Source organism: Elephantulus edwardii, unplaced genomic scaffold (assembly GCF_000299155.1).
Source record: "Elephantulus edwardii isolate Elephantulus edwardi_28Jun2011 unplaced genomic scaffold, EleEdw1.0 scaffold00325, whole genome shotgun sequence".
NCBI lineage: Eukaryota > Metazoa > Chordata > Mammalia > Macroscelidea > Macroscelididae > Elephantulus > Elephantulus edwardii.
In genome coordinates this window covers 200973-222780 of record NW_006400075.1, presented here as the reverse complement: position 1 = coordinate 222780, position 21808 = coordinate 200973, and the positions used below count along the sequence as shown (strand labels likewise).

General features: G+C 37.6%; 2 gene segments (V, D, J or C); both read right to left on the bottom strand.

The window, feature by feature from the left end:
* Nucleotides 1–3447: 3447 nt before the first annotated feature.
* LOC102850010 lies at nt 3448–3956 on the bottom strand. The segment is given in 2 exon segments: nt 3448–3806; nt 3902–3956. Coding segments are annotated over 2 exon segments (402 nt in total).
* Nucleotides 3957–14591: 10635 nt separating this feature from the next.
* LOC102849600 lies at nt 14592–17830 on the bottom strand. The segment is given in 2 exon segments: nt 14592–14877; nt 17827–17830. Coding segments are annotated over 2 exon segments (290 nt in total).
* Nucleotides 17831–21808: the final 3978 nt, after the last annotated feature.

Here is a 21808-nt window from a genome sequence, read left to right as displayed (position 1 = left end):
CTAGACTTTCTGAGGCAGCGAAAAGATCCCTGGCCGGGCCTAAAGATCAACAAACAATTATTAGAAGTTCAGTATTAAAAAAAGAATGCCAATATTGATTGTAAAACTTTAATCAGACCTCTTAAAGACCAAGGTAATATTTTGGATTATATTAAATTATGCAGGTGTGTTGGATTGGAGACACATAAATCTACCCTGTTTAGCCCAAGCTTTTGCAAATACGCAAATAATAATTTAAAAAGCAAAGGATATGGGAATGCAACCAAAATAAGAAAAACTTCTTTATTTAAAAGCTCATACTCAATAAGCATAGTAATAGAGTAAAAGCAAATATCTAAATAAATTGGAAACTGTTGGTGAGGAATTTCTAAAAAGTAAAATCTCTAAATTAGTTTTAAAAATAACTAAAAATAGACTGTATTTGGGAGTCGTTATGCTGGCTAGGCTGTTTAACTTTGGTAGCCAAAATGCCAGAATTAAACACAAAAAGCTGTCTTTAACTGCCGCATAGACAATGCGACCTAGGAGTTTGGGAATAGATAAGAGAGAAAATGGAATTTAGTTACAAGGGTGGGTATAAGAAACAAGGATTATAATAAAATATGTGACAGAAGTTGAGTGCTGTTAATTAATTGCCTGTCAAATCCAGAAAGTTGAACTTGTTAATGTTCCAGGAAAGCAAGCAGGTTTTCCTACCTATCAATGCAATATTCACTGTGGTGGGTAGAAGCCTCCAGGAACAGGCACAGGCTGGGCAAAGGCCCACAGAAGAGAACAGTCACTGATAATTGGGAGCTCAGTCCCAAAACTTCCTTTGAATCCTTTGTTTTCCAGAATGTTTATAGAACAACTTCCAGCATCAGTTAAACACTTCACTAAGATTGCTTGTGCAAAAATTACAAAGATCTAATTCTAAAATGAAATACTCTGAGGAAATGATTCGGAGGTCTAGACAGGCCCTGAATTGCAACATTATAATGCAGCTTGTTTTATTTTATCTGGGAAAGAGCAAATAGCATCAAGTACCTTACATACAAGCATTTGTAGTTTCAAGAGGGAGTTATAAAGACAAACTTGGAAGTTTTCCCTCAAGGTTTCTACAGATGTATTGAGAAATTTCAAAATGTGACAACTATTGTTGATTTAACAGAGAAAGATCTGAAAATTTGGTTATCTTTTTGCTGTGCTTCTATGAGAAGCACAGACTTATTAGTGCTGATAGACACAGGGCTGATAATATGCATAGTATAAACCCAAATCTAGCAGATAGAAATAAAACAGTCCCCAAGATGTACCCACTTAAGGGTTATCAATTAGTAAGAAAAGTTAGAACAGAAAAACAGGTGGCTAGAAATTACCTGCTTGCTTATCTCACGGAGGAAATGAAAAATATTTGATTGAGTCCTATAAACTATTTTAAGTTAATAAAAAAGAAGAAAAAATTTAAAAAAAGAAAAAACACCAGAGCAAAGATGTTTATAGTAACAATCATTATCCTAAACAAAAATCATAGAACTTTTTCTATAAAGGTAATTTCTTGGTTTATAGATGCAACACAGAAGAGTCGGTTCTGAGTCTACCATACAAAGCAAAAGCAACTATATTACAAGAACAAACCACGTACACTTCTGCTTGACAACATGCCACTACTACACACCACTCTAATGTTGCTAAAAGACATATCTGCTGTTCCTATCAATATAGTTGCAAATTCTTTATATGAAGTTTATGAGTTAAAAATAGTAGCTATTTCAAAAACAAAATTAGTGCAAGAAGCTTTACTGCAATCCCAGAGGAACACGGTTCGAATCCACCAGATGCTCTGCCTGAGAAGGAGGAGCAATATCCTCCTGTACCAGTCAGATCTGATTTGACGGTACACGCACACAAAATAATAAAAATTGGAAAAAAATATTAAAAAAATAAAAAAACAAAATTAGTAAAAAATAAGTAAAAATTTCTACTATATACCATTTATTGATTCAGTTATAAAATGTATTACAGCAACAAGAATACCCATGGTTTATTACTCGTATCCATTCTCACTCCTCCCTTCCTGGTCCTCTTATGCAAAGAAATAATGAAGTTAATAAATCAGTTAATCTTTCGTCAATTTATTTAGAATGTGCGGTTTAAGATCATAAAACTGCCTTCATAACCATACAGCTTCATTTAAAAAAAAAGTATCAGTTAACTTGAAAACAAGTGAGGAAAATAATTCAACAATGTGAAACTTATTATCCACCTAATTTAAAATATGTCCCTGTACAGGCTAATCCTCAGAGACAATTTCCAAATCAATTATGGCAAACAGATATTACTTATATTTCATCTTTTACCAAGCTTTCTTTTGATATGTAACTGTAGGTACTTATTCTGGGATTATATGAACTGCAACTTTTCCTGGGGAAAGCTCTATGTGTGTTAAGTAAATTTTTAAACATATTTTTGCAGTAATAGGCATTCCAGAAAGTGTAAAAACTGATAATGGACCAAGATATAAATCTAAACATTTACATGATTTTTTAAAAGACTTGGATAGTGTACATATATTTGAGATTCCTTATAATTCCCAAGGACAAGCTATCATTGAAAGAATACATTATACTTTTAAAACTCAGTTACAAAAACAAAAGGAATTGAAGGACTGCTTCCCTCAAGATGGAACAATTGCTATAATTTTACAAAAAATTCCAGAGCAGTGTTACATTTTTATTGAAAAACTTTACAAAAGCCTATTAATTAAAAAGTATGGTAGAAAACAGAGAATGGACAATGAGCAAAAAACATATTACTAACCAATGACAGAAGATACGATCATATTTGCACAAGCAAGAAAGTGAGCGACCCTTTTGTATTCCTTCCTGGAGAGTTAGAAAAACCTTTGAAGATGGACCATTGCCTCTCACTCCCAGTGGGAAGAGACAAATTATTGTGGTTCAGAGGGTTTAATGTACATTAAAGGAGCTCCTTTAAAGCAAATAAAGGAGTTAATATTTTAAAAAAAAAAAGGCCTTGCAACAAACTATATGCGGGTCATGATTCTAAGCTCAAGATCTCTTGGTATTCACTTGGAAAATTAGAAAGCTATGACAAGCAAGGCCCAATTTTACTTCAGCAGCAGGAAAAACCAACAATGTATCTACTTTTCCTCACCCTGTGTGCTGTAATTAGTCCTAACAAGTTGGAAGCAACTTGCAACCAGCTCCCAGTGTACTTTTACAGGCAGCAAATTGCACAGGAGGTTGTCTATCACTCTGAGGGAGTAGCTGGTAGGTTAACTTCATGCCTTTGAAAGGCAGTACAGCTCCCTACCACTAAACCACCAGAGTTCTCTGCATGAAATAATCCCTGGGGAAACTGTCAGATGCAGAATACCTACATCACTACAGGAAACAAGCCTGTAACCCACATCTGCACCTGCTCCTGGATCAGAATCCTTTGCTCTCAGCACCCACAGAGAAGTTTTTGTCTGGGTTCATGCTGGCTTCCCCTCACTGTGTCTGCTGTACAATAATAGATGGCTGTATCCTCTGTTTTCAGACTGTTCATCTGCAGATACACCATGTTCTTGGCGTTGTCTCTGGAGATGGTGAATCGGCCCTTCACAGAATCTGCATAGCTTATACCACTAAAAATATTAATATGTGAGACCCATTCCAGCTCTTTTCCTGGGGCTTGGCGAACCCAGTTCATGGCATAGCTACTGAAGGTGAACCCAGAGGTTGCGCAGGAGAGCTTCAGAGACCCCCCAGGCTGCCTCAGGTCTCCCCCAGACTCCACCAGTTGCACCTCACACTGGAAACCTGCAAACACAATGACATTCTGGTCAGGGAAATCGTTACACATGTGCATTTTTTTCAGTCATATCCACTCACATACATTTGCTCTCTACAGTTACCTTTTAAAATTGCAACAAGAAAAATCCAGCTAAGTAGAGACATAGTGACTTGTCTGTGTTCAGCCCTGGTTCTGAGTGAGGACAGTGGAGATTCTGTGCCTCCTCTCCCAGAGCTGCAGGGTTGGGGCTGGGCTGGTTTTCATTACCAAGAGACAGAGCCCTATTTGCATGAGCTCCTCCTGCATTTTAGCAAGATATGGAGTTAAGTGGCTCTGTGTGACCATAGCCCAGAGCAGGCAGGACTGTTTTAGGGCTGTTTGGAGCACTAAGGATAACATTTTGGGGGGGAAATGTTTCTTACTTTATTTTTTTTATTGCCATTTGAGTGAAATTTTTCAGAGCATGTTTATTTTCCATTCAACATTTTTTCGACATTTTTGTGACATTGATTAAAATCTCCTCTTGTATCTGAGAACTTCTCATTTTCTCCTTGTTTCTGGATTGTATTCATCGTTCTATCTTCTCCTTCCCTGCCTTCTGCACTTTATCTCTCAGTAAGTCCTACTGTTTTTTATCTTTTATGATACTGTTTTAAGAGTGAGAATTTCCTTGTTATTATTGTTTGGGTGAAAGTTGATACATACGGGTGAGTTCAGAGGGAGGTGAAAGGACTATGGTAAGGTCACTGGATATATCATGATCCCCTTGTCTCTATCAGCCAAGTAAGTGTGGGCACTTTTGTGGTTTTGAGCTTTGGTCCACTTTTGTCCCACACTCTGTCCAATATGTTCTAACATGATCCTTTTCAAACCGTGAGCAGTGGTGGACAGGTGTCATCTATTTGTTTTGGTCTCATGATTACAGAACATGGAGTTATTGTGTGCTCTACCACTGTTAATGGAGTAATTATTTAGTTGCAACAATCATTTTCTTCATTGTTCTTTATTCAAGACAGATAGAGGCCTTTAGTCACATCTTAGATCGCCACTAGAAAGTTTCTAAGATCCCTGTTAAGACTCACCAATACAGGAAGTAGAAAATCTCCATAGACTCTGACTCTGAGAATTGAAGCTCATTTCCTTCTGGTGTTTGGTTAAGAAATTTACATTAGGTTGTCCCCTGGTCTCTCTAATACAGGTTTAGATACATTTTCTTGTAAAAAATACTTTAAAATTATTGGTTTTTAATTCATCAATGCACATTTTCTTTCTTCCCCCAGCCCATGCAACAACATACCCTCCATCCTATTTAAGATTACTGTCAAACATATGATACCCGATGACACATTCCTTTTAAACAGTTCTTCCCCTCATCTTTTCTAATGCAGTGTTCATTATCTATCCCCTCTATTCTCATTTTCTCCCCAATCCTTCATGGCTGTCCTACTTCATAACAGCAGTCTTACAAAGCTTTTGTCCTTTTTTGATTGAGATAGTGCATTCAACATAGCTAGCTTATTGATTTTTCAATGTTGCATAATATTTTGTTTTGTGAATATATCTTAATTTTCCTATCCATTAGTTTGTTGATGGGTATTGGGTGGGTTCCATCTCTTTGCTACTGTCTATTATGCAACAGTAAGCATAAGTGTGTTTACATCTATTTGAGTTTTGTTTCTGGTTTCTTTACGGTATATTCCTAGTAAAGGAATTGCTGGATCAAATGGTATTTCTCTTTCCAAATTTTTGAGGAAGTACCAGACTGCCTTCCACAGTGGCTGTGCCATTTTACTTTCTCTCCAGCAGTGATTAAGGTCCTAATCTCTCCATATTATTACCACTTGCATTTGGTTTTTGCTGCCATGTTGAAATTTACTATTATTGCTAGTGTGAAATGAGAGTTCAAAGTTGTTTTGATTCGCATCTCTCTGAACATTAGAATTTTGAATATTTCATCGTATGTTTGCTTGCCATTTGAATATCTTCTTTGGTGAAGTGTTTCTAATCCTATCCTGTGCCCATTCCATGATGATATGTTTTACCTTTATATTGTTGAGGTACTGGAGTATTCTATAAATTTTAGATATATAATCATATATGTTATTGTCATATTTTATCTCAGCATGTGGGTTTCCTTCTCACCCTGTTGGAGAAGATTTTAGATGTGCATTAGGATTTGGTTTGTAGAAGGTCCCGTCATCTATTTTAGTCTCTGCTTGTTGTAGGTTTTCGTTATGCTTGGAAGACTCTTCATGCTGTGGAATAGAGATTCTTGAGTTGTTCCTAGTTTTTGTCTGATCAATTTTATGTTGTAGTTCTTATGTGCCATTGAGTTGCTGACGAATCATAGCGACCTTATGTACAACAGCTCTAAACCCTGTTCTGTCTCTTGTCAATCTTATTATATCTAACACACCTAACCACATTACCCCAGTCATAGAATCTCTCCATCTTCTCGAGAGTCTTCCTCTCCTGCCCTGTCCATCCACCTTCACAGGAATGACGTCCCTCTCCAGGGACTGATCCTGCCTTGCAACATGTCCAAAGTATGTCAGACTGAGCTTCAGAATCCTTGCCTTCAAGGAGCAGCCTGGCTTCACTCTCTCCAGGATGAACTTGTTTGTTTTCCTAGCAGTAGACAGTATATTCAATACTCTTCCAGGACTAAAGCCCAAAGACATCAACTCTCCTTCTGTCATCCCTAGTCATTGTCCAGCTCTCTGATGTATAGCAAGCAATGACAAAGACCATGGCATGTATCAGGCACACCTTAGTCAACAGACTGTGTTGTTCCTCAGCACCTTGGAGAAGTCTCTAACAGTAGACTTTTCCAATGCAATTCACCTTTTAATTTCCTGGCTGCTTGTACCAAGTGTGCTGATAATAGAGACAAACAAACTTAAGCTATCAAAAATCTCAATCTCTTCACCATCTATTATGATGCTGCCAATCGGCCCAGTGGTGAGAATCATTTTTTTCTTGATGTTGAGCTTCAATCCATATTGAAGGCTGCAGTATTGTCCTTCTGCAGCAAGCGCTACAGGTCCTCTTCAGTTTCAGCAAGCATGGTTGTGTCATCTGCTTATTGCAGATTGTTGATAAGTCTACTTCCAATCTTGATGCCACCACACTTCTCATACAGCCCAAACCCTTGGGTAATCTGTTCTACATATAGATTGAAAACATATGAACATAGGACACATCCTTGACAAACATCCTTCCCAATTTTGAAACACGGAGTGTTTCCTTGCTCTGTTCTGACAATTGTCTCCTGGTCCAAGTATAAGTTTCGCATAAGCACAACCAAGTGTTGTGAGATTCCCATTCTTCTCTGAGTCAGCCACAGTTTGTTGGGATCCACACAGTCAAATGCTTTTGCATAGTCAGTGAAACACAGATAGACATTTCTCTGGTACTCTCTGTTTCAGCTAAGATCCGTCTGATATTAGCTATATCTCTTATGACCTCTTATAAACCCAGCCTGCACTTCAGGCAGTTCTCTGTTGATGGCGCTGTTCCAGTCGTTTTTGGCTAATCTTCAGCAAAATCTTGCTTGCATGTGACATCAGTGACACTGTTCAAAAATTTCCACACTCTGTCAGATCACCTTTCTGTGGAATGGGAACAAATATAGGTATCTTCAAGTCAGTAGGCAATATGGTTGTCCTCAAAATTTCTTGGTACAACTTGGTGAGCATAACCAGGGCAGCATCTGTTTGTTGAAATATGTCAGTCAATATGCCATCAATTCATGGGGCCTTGTGTTTTGCTAATTCTTTTATAGTAACTTGAACTGCCTCCTTCATCACCACAGACTCTTGTTCATATGTTGTTTCATGAAATTCTTCTGGGTCCACCAATTCCTTTTGACACAATAACTCTATATACTCTTTCTCTTTTCATTTAATGCCTCCTGTATCATTTAATATTCTGCCTAAATCATCCTTAAGTATTGCAACTTGAGGTTTGAATTTATTCTTCAGTTCTGTCAGTTTGAGAAATGCTAAGTGAGTTCAGCTGTTTTGATTTTCTGACTCCAGCTCCTTGCACATTTCATTATAATACTTGGTCATCCCTTGTTGCCGTCTGAAATCTTCAGTTCACTTCCTTAATATCTTGATTTCTTCACTTTGCTCTGCTTCTTGGTGCTGTAGTGCAGTATTCAGAGACTCTTCTGACATCCATCTTGGTCTTTTCTTCCTTCTTTGCCTTTGTAATGACCCTTTGCATTCTTACTGGATGATATTCTTGATATCCTCCCTAGCTCATCCAGTCTTCTTTCATTAATGTTCCTGAGATGGTTTTGAAATTCAGGTGTGACAGATTCAAAGTCAAATTTTGGCTCCTGTGGACTTTATTTAATTTTCTTAGCTTCCAGTTGAACTTGCTTATGCGTAGTTGATGGTCTGTTTCACAGTCAGCCCTTGGCCTAATTTTCACAACTGATACTGAGATTCTCCAGCGATTCTTTACACAAATGTAGTTTGATCTGATTCTTATGCATACTACCAGGTTAAATCCATGTGTATAGCCTGCATTTGTGTTCCTTATAAAATGTATTCACAATGAATAAGTTGTTAATAGTCATTTGTTTTACTTCTGTGTCCTCAACTGACCTTTGATTCTTATTGTGTGTGTGTGTATGATGTAAGGCGTTTTTCTTGCTTAAATTTTCTGCAGATGGTTTTCCGATTTTGCCAACACCATTTGCTAAAGAGATGATCATTTCCCCACTTAACTGATTTAGTCTGCTTGTAAAAAAGCAATTGATCATAGGTAGATGAGTAGGTTTCTGGGTTCTCAATTCTATTCCATTGATCTCTGTGTCTGTCTGTAATAGTATCTGCTGTCTTGACCAACACGGCTGTGTAGTAGGATTTGAAATCAGGGAATGTGATGCCTCTTGCTTTGTTTATTTTCCTCAATAGTTTTTTTTTTCTTATTTATGGTGTCTTTTCATTCTAGCTTTTCCCATCTCTTTGAGCAATAGAATTGGTATCTGTTTTGGGATTGCATTGAACCTATAGAATGAATGCTTTTTAAAGTATTGTCATTTTCATGATATTGAGTCTTCCTATCCATGAGCATGGTATATTCTTCCATTTCTCCAGGGCTCTTTTTGTTTTTTGTAGTAATGTTTTGTAATTACCTTTGTACAGGTCATCTGTATCTCTAATTAGATTTGTTCCCAAGTATTTAATCTTATAATTGGTAGTGCTTTTCTTAGCTCCATTTCTATATTCCTTTTTGTCACTGTAATGAAGCGCAACTAATTTTTGTACGTTGATCTTATACCGTGCTACTTTGCAGAATTGGTTGACTATGTCTAATAGTTTTCTCACTGAGTATTTAGGGTTTTCTAACTATACTGTCATATATCTGCCTAGAAATATAGTTTTACCTTGTCTTTCCCATTTACCAATGACTTTGGAGTATTTCACTCTAGAGCAGATAATTATGTCCTGGGAAGAGCTGGTGACAGTGATAAATGGAAATAATGACTTTTGTGTTAATATGGTAGACTGAGCATATAATTACCATGATATAATTTCATGTAAATTAATTTTATATGAATATATAATAAAATGTTTTCTTTTGTTCATTTACTTTCTTGCATTTTGTGTTGTTTTTATTATTTGCCCTCAATTAAGTACAACTTATAGTAAATCAGAGAACAACAGATCTGAAAGTCATGTTATTCTGTGCCATCCTCTTCATATATGACATACTTAACCCATTGCTACCAACACGGTATTAATTCATGAGGTTGAGGATCTCCTCTATTGCTGACTCTATAACTTTCCTAGCATGATGTCTCTGTTGATGTGCTATTTCAGTTGTTTTTGGGTAATCTTCAGCAGAATCTTGCTTACATGTGACATCAAAGAAAAGAGCACATTTTATTCAATTTTTCCTGTCTTCTTGACTACAAAAAGATCTCCACCAATATCTTTAGCTTCTAGTTTGATGTACTCCAGTGGTTTTGTTCATGAAGTTGAGCCCTTGTGGTTAAGTGATCAAAAACTTGGCTGCTAACTGAGCAGTCTACAGTGGAAATTCACCAGCTGATCCATGGTCAAATGATGCAGCAGTCTGTGTCTTTGAAAATTTATTTATTTTGAAGCATTCTAGGAAGGTTCTACTCCACCCTACAATGCCACTATGTTGGTTTTGGTTCTTCCAAGTTAATTATGTCCCAAATCAACCTGATGAATAATAGATCTGTACCTTACCTTATCCAGGGCCATCCTCATTATTTCTGATATCCTGGATCCCCTTGTAATAGTCACTCTCCCAACCCATCTTATGGAGGGTCTTACCCTCTTTCTTTGGCCCCTATCTTTCCCAACATGTGTTTTACTTCCATGACTGGCCTCTCCTGACGACATGTCCAAAGAATGTGAGATGAAGTTTCACCATCCATACCTCTAAGAAGAAGCCTCCTGATTGTACTTCCTCCAAGAAAGACTTGTTTGTTTGTTTGGTAGTCCATAGAATATTCAGCAGTCTTCTCCAACACCACCATTCGAAGGCACTGATTCTTTACTCATCTTTATTTATTGTCTACCTTTCAGAAGATTTGGAAATAATTGAAAAAAAATATGACTTGAGTCTTCTACTGCCATCTTTACTTTAAAGCACTTTGAATTAAGTCCTAGACAGCAGATTTCCCTAATACAATTAGGCATTTTTTTTTCTTGATTGCTAATATCCTGAGTGTTGATTGTGGATCCAAGTGATATGAAATCACTGACAACTTCAATCTCTTCTCCATCTATCATGATGTTGCTTTAGTCCAGTGGAGAATTTTCCTTTTTGAAATTGAGATATAACCCATATTGAACTGTAGTCTTCAGTCTTCTGCCTCAAGTATTTCATACAGTCTAACATCTTGAATGGTTTATTCCGTTTACAAATTAATTGTTGTTGCTGTTCAGTGCTGTTGAGTCGCAGGCAACTCATAGTGACCTTATGAAGGAGAGTCCTCAATACTTGTGTGTATTTCATCCTCTCTCCAGGTTCATAGGGTTTCTGGAGGCAAGCTATTACAGAAGTGAATGCCACTCCTCCTTCCAAGTTTGTTTCATACAGGGAGCTCCAGCCCACACTGTCAGCATTGGGTAACCAACCAATAACGCGTTTGACACATCAGTGTCACAGTGTTCAGCCTCACAACAAGCACATGTTACCACTGTATGGCAAGTGGACACACAGGGCTATGGGACCTAGAGGAATGTTTGAAAAAAACAATGAAAGACACAGGCCCTCAGGCCCTTCAGTATCTTTCCATCCTGGCATGCCCAAATGCTGGCAAACTCTGGGCCCCAGACCCCCATTTCATCTGGCAAGTCCACTCTGCTAACCCCCACATGGGGCAAAAAGAGCACCACAAGTGATCATAGTTAGTCATGAATAATCTGCCCTGTGTGACTATACTCCATTGTTTTTTGTTATTCCTCTATCAGTGGACATTTGTGTTGTTTCCAGCTCTGCTGTTGTAAATCAGGCTCTGATAAAAATGCAAAACCAAAAAGACTCTGAAACTTCCATTGGAGCAAAAAGAAGTCAAAACAAGAGAAAGGAGACCTGAGTTAAGAGATTGCACAAAAGATTTAAAAAGGCAGCTAGGAAAGGAAGCCTAGTGGCAAGAAGCTGAACTGCAATCCTGAAGGTGGGTGGCTCTAATTCACCAGATGCTCCAATGGAGAATGAGGGGCAATCTCCTCCTGTGCCAGGCAGATCAGATTTGATGGTGCACAAGAAAGAAAAGAAAATAAAAAAGGAAAGACAACAATGTAAGGAAAGCTTGAAAAGACAAAGTATTATAATGAAATGTGCAAACATCCAGAGTTAGAAACTATAAGGGAAGCACAAACTCAGCATTTCTCAGTTTTAAAGAATAGAAGAACAAATTCAACCCTCCATTTTCAACACTGAACAATTCTATAGACAAAATGGTGAATGAAGCACAGACCATCAAAAGAAGATGGACTAAAAAGAATTATTCTGCTGAAAACAATTGGTCACCACTTCCAGAATGAGCTATTAGCAAGAACCAGTATTGCAGACAGCGTTAATCTGCACTGAAGGCACTGGCATGAAATCTGGTCCCAGGGATTGAGGAAATACAAGTTAAGGTGTTTAAGGCGATAGAGGAACCCTGGACAGGTTCTTCAAGCTCTGCCAAAAAAAATACGGGGTCATCTGGCTGGGAGAGACTCCTATTTGTTTCCATTACAAGAATGGTGATCCATCAGACTGTAGAAATTACTGAATAAGAGAATTACTATCAAATGCAAGGCACGTTTTGCTGAAGATTATGGAAAACACAGTACATCAATATGAAATTGCTATAAATTAGAGTTGGGACTTGGCACAAGGAAGGCCACTGCCGAGGTCAGGTGGGCCCTGGCTGGAAGCTCAAGTACCAGAGGAGGTTCACTGGTATAATGTTGATGGAGCCCTTGGCAGGACCATAACAGACTACAGCTAACATCAGAGGAATAGGAGCCCCTGAATCATGCTCACAGGCAGCTTATGACAGCCAGAGCTGCTGTGGGAACCCAGGGACTGGGGACAGGAGGGGAGTAGGGGACAGATGGGGGGACAAGAGAGGCACAGGGGGACACAGAACGGATGGAGGATGGGGAGGGTCAGGGGACAGGGAGAATAGGTTAGGGAGACCAGAGTTGGGGGAGGATATGGGCATGGGGGGGGGAGACGGAGGAAACAGAAACATGGAGGAATGGGGAAATGGAGGAAAGGGGAACAAGGAGACAGGGAGATCAGAGGGAGGACAGAGGGTCTAAAGGGAGGACAGGGGTTGAGGAGATGGGGTGACGAGGGAATGGGGAGACCGGGAGATGTGGAGCTGGGTAGAAGAGGGGGGCCTAGGAGCCTGCAGGGCGCTGCTTTGCTCGGGGCGCTGATACAATCCTGATGCACTTCTTTCTTCATTTTAAACCGTGCAGTGTGTAGTCATAATTTGGAGGCAAGGACTATGAAGCTTCATCTTACATACTTTGGACATGTGGCCCAGAGAGACCAGTCCTTACAGAAGCTCATTATACTTGAAAGAGACCACTCATGAGAGAATGATTCCAGATGAGATGGATTAGCACAGTAACTAGGGGAAAGAGGAAAGGTATGTTGTAGTCAGTAAGATGGGCTTTGGATAGGGCAAGCTTCAGAGCCATTGTACTTAGGGTCACTATGAGTTGCCTGTGATTTGACAGCACATAACAACAACAACAAAGATTAATAGCAGATCAGTAAAAAGGAATGCAGAGACTAGTGTTCCAAATGTTTGATTTGGTGTATTACTCCATGATTTGCAACATCAACGGCCATTTCTTCACCCTCTTTGTTCCTTGGGTTTGATGGTTTGGTGGAAGGTCTCTCAGAGACTCATACCCATCAGGGGAACGACTCACTTGACTGTAGGCATGCAGCCAGTTTTGTAGAGAATGATGAACATGGAAGACTACCTGATGCAGTGAAGCTGGAAAGTGGGTGTCTCAAAAAGAGCAAACTAACATTGAAATTCCATGAGCTTATACAGGCCTCTAGTAGGGTGGGGCTTATATCCCAAAATAAACCTCATTTTATTTTTTTAAATACTTCAGCACACAAAAGAATAGCCGTTAATTGTTCACTAAAAATGAAAATTTGAATTATAAGCCTTTGCCACCACAGATAGTCTGACTTTACTCTGCTTAAACCACAGATCCTTGATCTGTGTGTAATTTCACATGAACTCAATCAAGTTCTACGATACCTATTTTCCTCAGTGTTAGCTTTAATTGGTTATGATTCACTTAGTCAAATGCCTTTGTACAGTCAATAAAGCAGAAATAAATATCCTTCTGATGTTCTATGATTTCAGCCAAGATTGATCTCAGATCAGCAAAGATATCTATCTCATATACTTTGGCCCCTTCTAAATTTAGATTGAATTTCTGGAAATTCTCTGTAAATGTATGGCTGTAGTAATTTTTAAATAATTAATATTAATTTAAATATTAACTATATGTTGAGTTCCATTTTCTTTCACATAATTAGTTGTTGTTTCAAGTGCTGTCGAATAGTATGCGACTCATAACGACCCTATGAACGAAAGTCCTCGACACTTGTGTGCATGACTTTCATCCTTTCTCCAGATTCATAGGGTTTCCGGAGGCAAGCTATTTATGGAAGTGGATGACACTCCTGCTTCCAGGCTTGTTTCAACCGAGGAGCGCCACCAAAGACTGTCCACCATGGGTAAACATTCTTGCATTTGACACGTCAGTGTCACAGTGTTCAGCTTCACAGCCACCACAAAGTTACCTCTGTCTGGCAAGTGGACACACCAGGGCTATACAACCTAGAAGACTGAGCAAAAACAATGAAAAACAGGCCTTAAGGCCACTCATTACAGTCACCCCCACAGTTCTTCTGACAAGTCCGCTCTGCTGACCCACACTTGGGGCACAGAGATAGCCACAAATGCCCAGAGACTTCCATAGTTGCCTCTCCCGAGGAAACCAGAGGACACATGCAGCTGATACTAAGTATCCCAAGACACTAGGCATGGCCCGACCTCTCAGGATTTTACCCTTATCCAGCATGCCCAGATGGTAGCCAACTCTGGCCCGGTTCCTCTGGCCAGTCTGTACATAATTAGAGTTATTTTTATATTTAACTTGCTTTTAGTTTTCAATTATTTAAGGAAATAGTCACCCGAGTTGTTTGCTACCTATAACTGTGATAAAGGTACCTGATTTTTTATGGTATTTATCACATTCAGTATGAGGTTAGCATACTGTGTCTCATGTACAGTAACACATGGCTGTGTCCTCAGATCTTAGATTTCTTAACCTCCATGTGGAGGTGTCACTGGTCATGGTGACTCTGCCCTGGAATTTCTGTGAGTACTCTGTGGTACTACATTCTGGGTAAAAACGACCGAGTCACTCAAATCTTTGTCCAGGAGCCTCTACCATCTGGTGCATGAAAGTGAAAGTGTATCCTGAAGCCTTGCAGGAGACGTTCGCTGACGTCCCAGGCTTCTTCATCTCAGACCAGACTGCATTAGTTGGATCTCAGAATGAATGCCTACTGAGAAGAGAGGAGACAAGACATCTTGAATAACCACATTCACATCCTATGTCATGTAACCGAAGTGTCTCTTATCTGTGGTCATTGCCACCAAAAAGGTTTTCAATTTCCCATCCATGGTAAGTAATCTGTGTTCTCAGTGGATCCAGAGGGAAGGTTGATAATGAGTCAAACACATATTTATCCATATTTACTTCAATAGATAGATGTTATTTGATTTTCATATTTAAGCAGCTGACTATTAAAAAACTCAAGAACTGTCCAGCCTGAGGAAAGCAAGTAAGACACAGATGTATGACACTATAATCCTAAAAATATAAGCCCTTCTTCATTGTCCCCAAACATTCTGAAGACAAAGATTTTAACACACAACAAACGTAGTTTGTCAGCTATCCTTGGTTGAGAGACTCCCTAGAAATACTATGGAGCCCATCACTGACTGTGGTATTGAGAAGTGTAAGGACTTCATCCAGGTCTTCTCAGGTCCAAAGAGGATGAGTAACTCTAAGAGAAGTACTGCTGTTGTCCCATATTGGGTTCTGGCAGGGATCTGGGCAGCTATTAAATCTGCTTCTCATCTCAAGAAAATGTTAAAAAATCCTTATGTGGTTGCCTTGACACTGCAGGCTATGCACTAAAAAGATTATTTTTCAGACCAACATTCCAATGAGTTACACAGAACAGTGCCTTGGTTATCACCTGAGATGTTGCTGATGTTGTTAGGTGTCATCAAGGTAACTATAACTTGTAGCTATCAATGAGCACACTTCAGAATAGCTATTGGTCTTTTAGTGTCTTATAAATACTGTTTTACTTGTGCATTATGTTGTTCTTGTTGTTAGGTACCAATGAGTCATCTATGACTCAAACTGATCTTATTAATAAAAGATATAACCTTACCCGATCCTGCCCTATCCTCACAATCTGTCAGGCTTAAATTGTTTGTAGGAGTCACTGTTTCACTCTATCTAGGGGATCACTTTTCCCAACATGATGTTTGTTTCCAAGGACTAGTTCCTCCTGAAAATGTGCTCAAATTGACACAAAATGTCACCATCCCTGACACTCTTGTAGCATTTCCTTCAAGGCAATCCCTGGTATATTCAATACTCCTTGCTAACACACTACAATTCAAAGTTATCAATTCTTCTTTCATCCTTAATCATCTTATTCATTATTCAGCTTTCACGTGCATACAAAGCAGTTGAAAATATTCTGGTTTGTATCAGGAGCATATTTGTTTTTAAATTAACTTCCTTGTTCTTTAGAATTTTGGATAGATTCTCAACAGCAAATTTCTCAAATGCAATACACCTTTTGATCTTTACACAGCTGCCACCATGCATGTTGTTTGTGAATCCAATAAAATGAAATAATTGACAGCTTCAACTTTTTCTTTAGTTTTATGATGTTGCCTCTTTGTCCAGTGGTGAGGATTTTTTGTTTTCTTGATGCTGAGATTGTAGTTTTGTTCTTCTGCACTAATTCCTTCAAATTCCTTCACTTTCTGTGAAATTTCATTATAAATACAGGCAAAAAGGAAAAGAAAAGAAAAGAAAATGGAGGTCAGAAGAAATTCAGAAACTTTCATAGAGTGAAAAGAAGTCAAAATAAGGAAAAAGAATGCTATCATTATTTATGTTCTGCAATAAAGAGCATCAGGTCCTTCTCCAATTTCAACAAGCAACATTGTGTCATCTGCATAATGCTGGTTGCTAATAAGAGACATTCAAAGCAAAACACCTAAGACACATCTTCTCACTCCATCAACAACAGAAAAGATCAACAGAGTAGCAAACAACAAATGTTGGTGAAGGAGAGATTGTAACTCCTTTGCAGTATTGGTGGAAATGTAAAATGGTATAACTATTATGGAAGGCTTCCTTAAAACGTTGAAAATAAAATAAAATTGATCCAATTATCTGACTAATGAAAATAGGCCCTAAATAACCAGAGCTGTGACACAGATAGATATATGCACCCTTATGTTTATTACAACATAATTCACAATTGTGAAGAAATGAAAGCAAATCAAGTGCCCGTTAACAAATGAATAGATAGAGAAACTATGGTACCTTCACACAAAGCTTTGAAAAGCAATGAACTTTTGAAACTCCACACAACATAGATCAGTCTGGGAGACATAATTCCGAATGAAATCACTCAGTCACCAAAGGGTAAATACCGTGTAAGACTATGTTAGGACAATAGGATGGTTGTGAATGTGGGGTGGGTGAGAGAGACACACAAGGAGAATGGATGGAGAGTGAACTCTGTTGGGATGAGTGAAGGGAAGATCGATCTAAAATGGATTATCACACATTATGTGTATTAGAGTTGACAAACTGGGAAGAGGATATGCATTGTGGGGAAATGCAAAAAAAATGCTAAAAAGAGCAACTATGTGTGTATATGAAAAAGTATCCACCAAATAGCTCTATGAAAACAAAACAAAACAAACAAACAAAAACAACCAACCAACCAAACCAAAACAATCAAGTAAACAGAAACACCCTCATGTGGTGATGTATATTTTCCAATTTATAGTGTTCCCAGGTTTGTTTTTGTCATTGTAAGGGAAAGAATGCCTTTTATTTCAGATCTCTATTTAATCTGAGCAGTGACTTTTCATGACAGCTTAAATCTATAATGTGACTAAGAAGAAAAAACCAAATTGTGATATATGCATACCTTCAAATAAAGAAATGTTGAATATTGAATTTAATACATGTTTTCAAGACATAGAACAAAAATTCATTCTTTTAAGAAATTAATTCATGTAATTCATTTATTTTTATTGAATTGCATATAAAATTCATATATATTTTATTTCACTTATATACATGTATTTTACACATGGGTTCATTCACATTGTGTTTCATGCTATCATTCCCAAACACTTTGTTTTAGGACATTGATTATTATTGATCAATGCACACTGTTTACCCATCTTTTCATGTCCCCACCTGATCTTTCCTAATTCCCTCACCCTCTCTAACTGCCCATCAGTCTCTGCAACCCAGTGATTTACCCCCTTACCATTACACCACCCCACCCCCGACTCGCCTTTCCATTCTCTTTTTGGATTTTTATACACATCTTACTAGTTGTTGGAGACTCATTCTTATAGTAGTGTATTGAGTAAAGGAAGTAAAATAAAAGTTTATATTATCACACCCACACCAGACTACAGGACACATCACCTTCATTCAGGACACATTACAACTGAACTTAGGAGACTCTGGTCACAACATAAGAAACTGTTAGCAGCTGACAAGTCTGGGATCACAAAAGCCAAGGAAAATTTGGATATAAGCTATCAGATCAAGGCTGGACAATGGGAAATAGATGGTGAGGGGAGTGGGTAGAAGTGGATGGATATCTTGATGGGTGGTGGAGGAAAGAAATAAGTGGGTCAGGACACTAGTGCCTAGGGCAGGGACAATACTGAAACTAATGGTTAATTCCACGATAAGGGATATATTTTCACTTTTTCTATAAAATACTTAAGTGTTGGATTATCTTATAACATTTTTTCATAAAACAACTACATTATTATGTACTGTCAAATCAAAGCTAACTCATAACTGACTCTCCAGAAGGTTTTCTCAGGGGTAGTAAATCACATAAGAAGTTTTCAGTCTTTATGAGGAACATATTTTTAAGGAGACTGGACTTTATGAAAAGGAATGTGGCATTTGCATTGAAGGCAGACTCATCAACTACCTGCATTATGCAGAGGAAATAACCTTGCTTGTCAAAATTGAGGAAAATCTAAAGCATTTGCTACAGAAGGTATTGAAAACTATAGTTTTCAATATGGAATGAAGCTAAACACAAAGAAAACAAACTTTCTCACCACTAGGCCAATTGACAGCACTATGATAGCTGAAGGAGAGATTGAGATTGTTAACAATTTCAGTTTACTCAGTTCCACAATCATCACTCTTGGCAGTTAGGAAACCAAAAGATTAATTGCATTAGGAAAATCTGTTGTCAAGGATCTCTCCTGAGTGCTAAAGGCACCAAAGTTAATCCTTATCCTTTTAAAATCTAATTTATGTATTTATTGCATTTTGAGTAAATTTTTTTGTGGTACTGAGAAATGGATATTTTCTCTGCAATAGATTTTCAGGTTTATCAGCAACTAAAAGCCAGCTATCCATACATGGATAGAATTTTTTAAAGGTTCTCAACTGTATCAAGATCAACCTGTCGTGACTATCATGGTTATAAGGATGTTTTGATTTACCCGTTACATTGCTGTTCTTTTCCAGAATTTCTTTGCTTATTTGGGGGTCTCCTTTATTTCAATATAATGATTGTTCTTTTCATGTCTTTAAAGAAAGTTGATAGAATCTTGATCAAGAATACAAAAATTCAATAAATCTGTCTCCAAGTTTGTGCTGTAGTCATATTTATATTTTTAATAAATACATTTCAAGTACTAGTAATTTATAAATGTAGGGGAAGGATGGTCAATCTTAATCTGTGCAATTAACTGCCTCTGAAAACCCACTGTTGGGTCAGGTATGGTAGGGTTCCAACACTATGGTAAGTAACAACAATAATAGTTTATAAATAGTTCTATGAAAAACAACTTATAAGACAAAGCAATAAACCAAGAATCTAGAGTTGAAACACTGAATTCAGTGAAAGAGATAGGATTATAAAATCTGTTGGAAACAATCTACAAATGCTCAGTACACGATAGTTACTGTGACAGATCCCTACTCTTAGATATGATTTTTGTAGACACAACTGGATCACACAACTCAAATGAAGTAGAATCAGTAAGGTGATCATGTTAAAATTTAATGCAAAATGTGAATTAGTAATTTCCAGAATGAATACAAATTAAAACTAATAATAATCAATTAATAATCAATAATTCCTTTGCATGTTTAGTATGCTGTACTATTCAATATTAAATAAGGAAAAAATCATTGATTTTAAAATGTGTTTACTGTATAGCACAACTGGCTACTAATTGAAATGCTATTAGTTGAAATATACCACCTGTTTTCCTGGGGTGGGGGTGGGGGATATTAAAAGAGCTACTGCATTCCCATGATTTTATCATTATATTTTTACAATAGTGTTCTTATGCAGTATCTGTTCTTATGAGACTGAGTTCACTCAACATAATGCTCTTTAGCCTCTCCCATGTTATATAGTATTTTATGAAATGGTGGCTGAATTTTGAGAATGCACTACAGTTTCTCAGATTATTTGTTTTCGATGGGCAGTTGAGCTGTTTCCCTTTTCTTGCTATTGTGAACAACACTACTCTGAACATCTGTGCACAGATATTCATTTGTGTCACAGTTCTATTTTCCTTGGAGTATATTCCTAGATATCGATAACTAGATCATATGGAACTCTGTGTTCAGCTTTTTGAGGACATGGGGCACAGTGCTCTGTGGGCAGAGGGAGGAGGTGAAGGAATTAGGAAAGACCTGAAAAGATAGGGTGGGCATAGATCAATGATTATCAATTTTACAAAACAGAGTGTTGGGAAATATTATATTAAAACATTGTAAATTAATATATATGCAAAACATGTAAGTAGATAAAACAAAATATATATTAATTTTACATGCCTAGCAATATAGCACTAAAAACCCTGCAAAACATTAAAAAATTATGACTAATCCAAAAGATCTATTCCGGTACAGATCACAAATCTCAGAAATGTAGGCACCAATGAACGATTTTTTTAAAATTTTTTTTATATTTTTTAAGAAATAGGAAAGGAAGGCCCTGCTGGAATAGGAACTCTTTTTTTTTTAATGAACTAGGGAAGAGGTAAGTAGGAAAATGTGCAGCAATGAATGAATGAAAACCCAACTTTTATGTAAACTTTCATTTAAGTCATCAACATCATCATCGTCATCAATAATAATCTGAGAAACATAAAAGGTTATTGAGTCTCTATTAGTTAGAATCTCTCAAAAACAGTAGGTGTATAAGTATTTAAAAAAATATATACCCAGTTTGACTTCACCAGAATGAGATGAGTTAGCAATACCCACACAGTTTTTGTCGTCATCCATAGATCAGATTGGTGCATTGTTCTCTCCTCAAAAGAATAATGTGCAGAACGTTAAAACACAGAGCCTCTATGCTCTAGGACTATAAATCCCATCCTGGTGGTTTTCCTGGGATCCTCTGTATTGATGTATTCTTTGTGTATTTTTCTTGACATTTTAGCAAAATAAAATGTCAAGCTGAGTACACAGGACTATGTTCTCTATTCCTCTATTAATTATAAGGATGTTATAAAGAAGAATAACTACTCTTCTTCAGAACATAAAGAACATATTTTTAAAGTGCATTGAAAAATGAAAAATGTTCAGTGTGTTTTGGAATATATAATTCCATTACACCATCATAAGGGAAACATAATAAAAAGAACAGAGAAAAGAGTTAGAAATAAAGAGGGTAAAAAACATGATTTTATCATATGTGATGGAAGGTCCAGGAAGAACAACCAGACATTTGTCAGAAACAAAGCTTGAAACCGGTAAGAATGTGACCTCCTTAAAGAAATATACCCAACACCCCAAAACAATTGTCTGATTTCCAAGAAAAGCAGAAAGAAGACACACATAAATAAATCGGTAGAGAAACTGTGATATACTCACACAACGATATACTATGTTTTGTTGTTGTTATGTATCATCAAGTCACTTGTGACTCATAACAGCCCTATGTACAACAGCCCTAAGCTCTGCTCTGTCCTGTGCAAACCACACTGTCTCCATCCCGATTACCCCAGTCACTGAATCAATCCACCTCATAGAGAGTCTTCCCTTCCTGCGCTGTCCCTCTACCCTCCCAAGTATGATGTCCTTCTCCAAGGACTGGCCCCACCTTACAACATATCCAAAGTATGTCAGATGAAGCCTCAGAATCCCTGTCTCCA